Raw genomic sequence first — 7,370 nt, forward strand, 5'->3', positions numbered from 1 at the left:
CGGAGGTCAAGGACTCGGACTCTAACCGTCCGTGCGGCTGAGGAAACTACATTACCCAGATGGCAATGTGCCTAACGGTGGCGGCGTTGACCCAATGAAAGCCCAGGACAGGAGCATTTCCATGCGGACGCGCCAGGTCGGGGCGGGACTTCCGGCGTCCTCCTCGTGGCGGTCGTTTTGGCTTTTCTGGAGTCTGTTCGCGCTGAGGTTTCGGAGCCCCCGCTTGGCGACGGAAGCGTTCTCCCCCCTACAAAGAGACGGCTCCAAGGCTTGGAGGCGGCGCAGCCCGGGGTGACCCGCAGCAGGCTGGGATCAAGACCTCCCTGCCCCACAGCCCTGCTCCGCCCCCAGAGTCCGATGGCGGCGGCCGCGCCCAGGGAGCCGCCGCAGGTAAGCGCTCGTCCCCCGGGCCCTCCCCGCCGTCCCCCCACCCAGACCCCGGAGGCCCGAGCGCGGGGCGCCGGCTCGCGGCCCTGCGGCCCAGGCCCCGGCGTCGGACGGGGCGGCGGCGGGGGGCGGGGGCCCCGTGTGCGAGCGCCGGCGTGCCGGCGTGAGGAGCGGGCTCCGGGTTGGGACAGGCTCGTGCAAAGACTTAGAGGCGCGACTGAGCCGGGAGCGCTGGGGAAGCCCAGGGTCTTGTGTCTACGGGCAACAGAGTGTGAGGCGCAGTTGTGTCTCGGGAGTTTTGCCTCCATTCTCAGAACGGTGGGAGCCAGGGAGACGTGGGAACGAAAGAGGGGCAGTGTCTGAAATCGGGTTCTCGCACGTTTCCTGAAGCTGCTCGCAGGATGAACGGACGGGAAGAGGGGTGATCATAGGCACAGGAAAGGTGAGTTCTGTAAAGATCACCTAACTAGCGAGAGTGCACTGAGGACGGAAGCCCAGAAGTAACGCAGCCCTCTAGCGGCCACCGGATCCTGGGCTGGGCTGGGCGCTTAGCCCCTGAGATGTGGAAGCGGTCCCAGGCGTAGGTAACAGAACATGCCAAGGCTTGAGGGCTCAGGGGCCTGCAGGTGTCCTTTCTTTTTCGTGGGAACTGGGAGGAATGGGGCAGGAGTCAGGTCCGGACACCCTGGTGATGGCTGTTACGGGAGGTTTGGAGGAGTAAAGGCAGTTGGTCTGACCGAGGTCTTACCGGGCTCTCTGGGGCTGCAGCATGGAGAAGAGTACAAGTGTGAAGTTGGCAGGAAGAGAAGAGAGGAGGCTACTGCAATAGTCTGGGTGAGTGTGATGGTAGCCGGAGCAGGGTGGTGGCCATGGAGAAGTGGCTGGATTCTGCACTAGTGTTTTAGGTGTGGCTTCCAGGGTTTTCTCGTTTTGAGGTAGAGAGAGGTGGGCGTCAGGGATGACTTGAAGGTTTGGCCTTAGCAGTTGGGAGGATGGAAGCTCCATCAGTTGAGATGGGGAAGTTCATAGTAAGAGTAATTTTCATTGGAGATATCGGAAGATTTCTTTTTGGTCCATTAAGGGTAGGAGATGTTTCAGAGAACAGTTTGTGGGCCTCTGGAACTCTGAGGAGTTCAGGATGTAGACTTCTCCAAAAGGTAGTGGAGAGTGTTTGGACCAGGGAGGAGCTATGGATCACTTAATATGGGGAATCCTGGCCAGGAAGAAGAGGGTGGGTCTGAGGACTAGGTTTCCTGCTTGGCTCCCTGGTTGTGGGTTGTGGCTGTCCCAACACAGATCAGGGAGAGAAGTGATCATAGAGAAGGTAGGGGAGAATGTATGGTTTGGTATGTGGCCAGGGGCTCCAGGGGACATGTGGACATGAGATGGATGTGGGGGCATAGGAGTACTTCAAACAAGATGACGCTGAGGTGGGGGCTGGTGCTTATTCTCTGTTCTGCAGACTCACCAGGATTTCATTGTATTCCATGGTGGGGCCTAAGTGTTCAGGTTAGGCTGGTGGATTAGCTTCGGGGCACAAGTGGTCATTTATGAGACTAATTGGGGGTAGGGTATAAGGCCATACAGGGCCACTGGAGCTGAGTTTTGAATGCGGGTTAGATGGAGCGAGGACAGCTGTGACTGGAGAGGGGATGTCAAATGCATGTGGCACACAGGTGGAGGAGAGCCATGTGTATCTGAAATCTGGTATTTCAGAATATAAATATTCTTGGTAGTGAGGTTGAAGCAAGGAACAGGGAGGGAGGTAGCACCAAAGGCTGCCTCTGTTAGTGGAAACCATCAGTCTGGAGTAGTATTTGATCCTGTTTGAAACTGCCAGGCATTTTCTGGGCCACATATGCCGAGTAACATATAGAAAGGCCAAGGAGATGACTGTGGTGTAGGGTAGGAGGGGGCTGTAGCTGTGGGAGTGCAGTTGTGAGAGGTGTGGCAGAAAGAGTGAGTGTGAAAGCGTGACCACAGGACACTAGAATTGGGGTCATAAGGATGAAGGATAATGCCACATTTTTTTGCATCTTGGAGGGATGATCTGGGGACTTTGGTGGTATTGCCTGATAAGACCAGAGTCAGTTCATGCACACCCTCCCTATAGCTAGCTTCTCTCTCTAACCTGTGTGTGTGACACTGACTACACTGATAAGAGGCATCATGACTACCATGCCAGGTCCATCATTCAGATATCCCTCTATCTGCCCATCTGCTTGTTGTTGTTGTGGGAAGACACAGTATCAGTAGGAATATGAGGAGAGAGTGGCTCCAAGGACACCCAGGCCTGGTATCTCCTCTGAGTTGTGGAGTAGACTGAGCTGAGGATGGATGTGGAGGGTGGGGGTTATAATGAACTTGGACTCCTAGGAGAGATGTTGATCATAGAATGAACTGTCCACATTATGACAGGGCATGAATTTTGAGGACGTGGCCATTGACTTCTCCCAGGAGGAATGGGGGCTCCTTGATGAAACTCAGAGACTCCTGTACTGCGATGTGATGCTGGAGAACTTTGCACTTGTAGCATCGCTGGGTAAGATTGTCACATTGCTCCTTGTGTCCTGAGGTGACGTCCTGCCTTTCCTTTTTTCCCCAGAGTTCACTCTTTCTTTCCCACAACTGGACCACAGGCTCTCCTAATTTCCACCACTTTCTTGTTATGTGTGCTGTGGGTGCCAGTGCTGAGCTGTGTATAGTGCCCCGAGCAGTGGACTGCCCAAGCATCCCTGACGCCTGTTAGCTCAAAAAGTACACGGGAGGGTCTGGGAGTGAGGAGTCTTGAAGTTAACTTAATGGATCCCACCTTGCCTTCTCCCTGGCAGGGTGACTGTGTCCAGATCCCTGGCTTCTAGTTTTGCCCCCTTCCTCTAGCTGACAGTTCTTTGTGACTGCCTGTGCCAGGTCATGGTCATTATTCACATGGACAGTGGGCTGTTCTTGTAAGACCCTCCTTTGATTGTATTTTACATTTTCTTTCCTGAATATTACTGCATGACAAGTTGCATGGGGCCAGCGGTGGCCACTCACTGTGCGTCTTTCATTAAGACTTGCGTCATTCAAGTTCTGAGGGGTTACACAGTGGAGAGTGCAGGGAAAACACTGGTTTTACAGGGTGGAAATGGCAAGATGGTCTCAGAGGAGGTCTGGCCCTTGTGAGCGGCAACTGGGGGAGGGCATGGCATCAGGGCCTTGTTCAGATCATACCAGGAACTTGCCATGGGTTCGGTAGTGTTTTGGTGCAGGTACCACCAGCCATGTATTGTTTCTACCTTTTCTTTTGCATACTTAACAGTTTGCTAATTTTCATTTCGTCTGAGACTTCTGGCTCCTTCCACTTTTGTGGCCTTCCCGGGCCACCAGTTTCTCTGCACTTCTCCCTTCACAATATCCTCCAACATTGACCTGCAAATGGTGTCATGAGGTGTGCACATATCCTTACACAGTCCTTGAACCAGCTACTCAGGTCCAGTTGAATTTTACTGGGACAGGCCGCAACCAGCCTTCCACACAGCATGCCTGTGTTGCCAGCAGATGAGGTCCTACTGAAGGAGGAGTGAGGAGGCAGGGACCTCGCCTCCATGTGGTGCACCCTATGCTTGTGTATTGTCTATTGAGGTCTCTCCTATTCTGGTCTCTTCGGAGGCCCAATACCACCAAGCAGCCCCTACCTCAACCTGCCCCCACCTGCCGTGTTCTCAGAACAATCATGGATGCAACTTGTTGTGTCAGACACATTTGAAATGGGGCTTCCCCCTCCCACCGAAGTCAATATGCATTTCTTCAGCATTTCTGCTTTCAGGCTTTAGGCATGGGATGGAAGATGAGGAGGCCCCTTCTGAGCAGACTATGTCTGTAGGAGAGTCCCAGCTCAGGGCTTTTCAGGCAGGTCTCTCCACACAGAAGATCCACCCCTGTGAGATGTGTATCCCAGCCTTGAAAGATATTTTGCACCATGCTGAGCACCAAACAATATACCCTTGGCAGAAACCATACTTGGGTGCCACATGTGTGAGATGCTTCTCTTTCCATGCAGACCTTCACCAGCAACAGAGGCATGGCAATCGGGAGAGGCCCTGGAAAAGAGATGTGGACAGGGCCTCGTGTGTGACAAGCTGCAACTTCTGTGTGTCAGGGCAGCCTTTCACATGTAGGAAGGTTGGAGAGGACTTCCCAGCGACCTCGGAACATCTTCAGCTCCAGACGAGTCCCAACAGTGAGGAGCCACACCGTGGCAACCAGAGTGGAGAGGCCCTTCACAGCGGAAAAAGTCAGTACAACGGGGGTGAATGTGAAAAAGCTGCCAGCCACAACCATGCACTTGATCAACATCAGAATGTTTGCTCTGGAGAAGGGCTTTATGAGTGTAGCAAATGTGGGAAAGCCTTCAGCTCGAACTACAGCCTTGTGCAGCACCAACAGATTCACAGTGGACAAAGGCCATATGAGCGTGGTGAATGTGGGAAATTCTTGAGCCAAATCTCTGGCTTTATTAAAGACTGGAGAATTCACAGTGATAAAGAGCCTTATGGATGCAGAAATTGTGGACAATTTCTTACCCATAACTTCAGTTTCATAGAACACTGGAGAATTCACACTAGAGAAAGAACTTACGAATGCAGTGAATGTGGAAAAGTCTTTATCCACAGATCTAAACTCATTCACCATCAGAGACTACACACTAGAGGAATGCATTATGGGTGTGGTGAATGTGGGAAATCGTTCAGCTACAAATCCAACCTCATTGAACACCGTAGAGTTCACACTAGAGAAAAGCCTTATGAGTGTAGTGAATGTGGGAAATTCTTTAGACAAAGCTCTAGCCTTTTCCGACACCAGAGAGTTCACACTGGAGAAAGGCCATATAATTGCAGCGAATGTGGGAAATCCTTTAGACAGATTTTTAACCTCATTCGTCATGGGAGAATTCACACTGGAGAAGTGCCTTACAAGTGTAGTGAATGTGGGAAATCTTTTAGCTGCAAATCTGAACTCACTCAACACCAGAGAATTCACAGTGGAGAAAGGCCTTATGAGTGCAGTGAATGTGGGAAGTTCTTTAGACAGTTCTCTAACCTCATTCGACACCGGAGTGTTCATACTGGAGAAAGGCCTTATGAGTGCAGTGTTTGTGGGAAGTCCTTTAGCCGTAAATTTATCCTTATTCAACATGAGAGAGTTCACACTGGAGAAAGACCTTATGAATGCAGTGAATGTGGAAAATCCTTTACCCGAAAATCTGACCTCATTCAACACCAGAGGATTCATACTGGCACAAGACCTTATGAGTGCAGCGAATGTGAGAAATCTTTTAGGCAACGCTCTGGTCTTATTCAACACCGAAGAGTTCATTCTGGAGAAAAGCCGTATGAGTGTGGGGAGTGTGGGAAATCCTTTAGCCAAAGTGCTAGCCTTATTCAACACCAGAGAGTTCACACTGGAGAAAGGCCTTATGAATGCAGTGAATGTGGGAAAACCTTTAGCCAAAGTTCTAGCCTCATTCAACACCAGAGAGGTCACACTGGTGAAAGGCCTTATGAGTGCAATGAATGTGGGAAGCCCTTTACCCACAAATCTGACCTCATTCAACACCAGAGAGTTCACACTGGGGAAAGACCTTATGAATGCAGCGAATGTGGGAAATCTTTTAGCCGCAAATCTAACCTCCTTAGACACAGGAGAGTACACACTGGAGAAAACCCTTAAATGTGAGGAATGTTAAAATTCTGTGTATTATTGATGAGTAGCTTTCTATTCTGTCGATAATGACTTTATCCGTGCATCTGTTCTGGACCCACAGATTATTTCCAGGTTTGGGGTATTTACAAATAAAGCTGCTATGAATATTTACATTCACTTCTTTATCTGGATATATGTTTTATTTCTCTTGTTGTAATAACCGAAACTGTTAGAGTGGAAGTGAATCTTTCACATTTTAAGAAATGGGAAACTGTGATCTATAATGGTTATTCTCTCTTGGCTTCCCACCAGCAGCACATGAAAAGTCAAGTTCCGTGACATCCTTGAAATAAGTGTAGTGGTAATAAACTGTGGTTTTAATTCCATTTCCCTAAGTGTTCATAATGTTGAGCATTTGTCATTTATTTGCTGTGTTTATCTTCTTTGATAAAATATATGCTCATAATCTTTGCCTATTTTCTTTTTATGTACTTAAGTATTATATGGAACAATTGAGTACTAGAAGATTTTTCTCCCTCAAATTTTTGTCCTCACAATTGAAAGCCCACATGCACCAGACTTACGCATTTAATCTGCATTAACATTTTCTTTGCTGTCTTAACTCAATAACATTAAATCAAGCCTAGGTTTTAGTTTTTGGCAATCCCTGTTGTTCTCATGGTAAATGTCAAATTGCTAAGGTGATGTCACTGAACATGGAGGTAGTGAGATATTCCAGTAGCACCTCATTAAATTCTATTCCCAAAGTACTGATACAGTAGCCACAGATAACTTTAAGAACAAAAGTAATAAAACCATAAAATGACCAGCAAGTGGCAAGTTTTAAATATTTGTGGGTGTTTTTGTTTTGTTTTTGTTCTTGTTCTTATTTTGTTTTTTAAAGATTTATTTGAGAGAGAATGTGCACAAGCCGGGGGGGGGGGGCAGGGAGGAAGGGCAGGAGGGAAAGTGAGGGGGGAAGCAGACTCCCTGCTAAGTACAGAGCCCAACGGGCTCGATCCCACGATCCTGAGATCACGACCTGAACGGAAACCAAGAATTGGATGCTTAACTGACTGAGCCATTCAGGTGCCCCTAAATATTTGTTTTGTAAAAAGAGTTTGATTTAAATATGCTTGACTTAGGGGCGCCTGGGTGGCTCAGTCGTTAAGCGTCTGCCTTCGGCTCAGGTCATGATCCCAGGGTCCTGGGATCAAGCCCCACATCAGGCTCCGTGCTCAGCAGGAAGCCTGCTGCTCCCTCTCCCACTCCCCCTGCTTGTGTTCCCTCTCTTCGCT

At 49.5% G+C, this 7,370-nt stretch overlaps 1 protein-coding gene across 2 annotated transcripts; it reads left to right on the top strand.

Annotated features, from left to right (window-relative positions):
• Positions 1 to 168: 168 nt before the first annotated feature.
• On the top strand, positions 169 to 6,249 carry LOC114200978 (uncharacterized). 2 transcript variants are annotated; one of them, XM_088026999.1, is made up of 3 exons: positions 169 to 390; positions 2,806 to 2,929; positions 4,196 to 6,249. In XM_088026999.1, exons 1-3 carry the CDS (start codon positions 358 to 360, stop codon positions 6,097 to 6,099), a joined length of 2,061 nt encoding a protein of 686 aa, XP_087883125.1. In that variant the 5' UTR covers positions 169 to 357; the 3' UTR covers positions 6,100 to 6,249. The 2 variants fall into 2 exon arrangements, with proteins under 2 accessions (XP_087883125.1, XP_027949175.2); XM_028093374.2 differs by lacking the exon at positions 169 to 390 and adding an exon at positions 685 to 1,221 and having other exon boundaries at positions 4,430 to 6,249.
• Positions 6,250 to 7,370: the final 1,121 nt, after the last annotated feature.

The sequence above is a fragment of the Eumetopias jubatus genome, unplaced genomic scaffold (genome assembly GCF_037043125.1).
Source record: "Eumetopias jubatus isolate StellerSeaLion01/CBP00866 unplaced genomic scaffold, mEumJub1_p1.0 scaffold_10, whole genome shotgun sequence".
Lineage (NCBI taxonomy): Eukaryota > Metazoa > Chordata > Mammalia > Carnivora > Otariidae > Eumetopias > Eumetopias jubatus.

Excerpts from the sequence above, each read along its gene's own strand:
- LOC114200978 (XM_088026999.1), top strand. The coding sequence starts at position 358 with ATGGCGGCGGCCGCGCCCAGGGAGCCGCCGCAG. Across the intron at positions 391-2,805 it reads CGCCCAGGGAGCCGCCGCAG|GGCATGAATTTTGAGGACGT; the intron begins GTAAGCGCTCGT and ends ACATTATGACAG. Across the intron at positions 2,930-4,195 it reads TGCACTTGTAGCATCGCTGG|GCTTTAGGCATGGGATGGAA; the intron begins GTAAGATTGTCA and ends TTCTGCTTTCAG.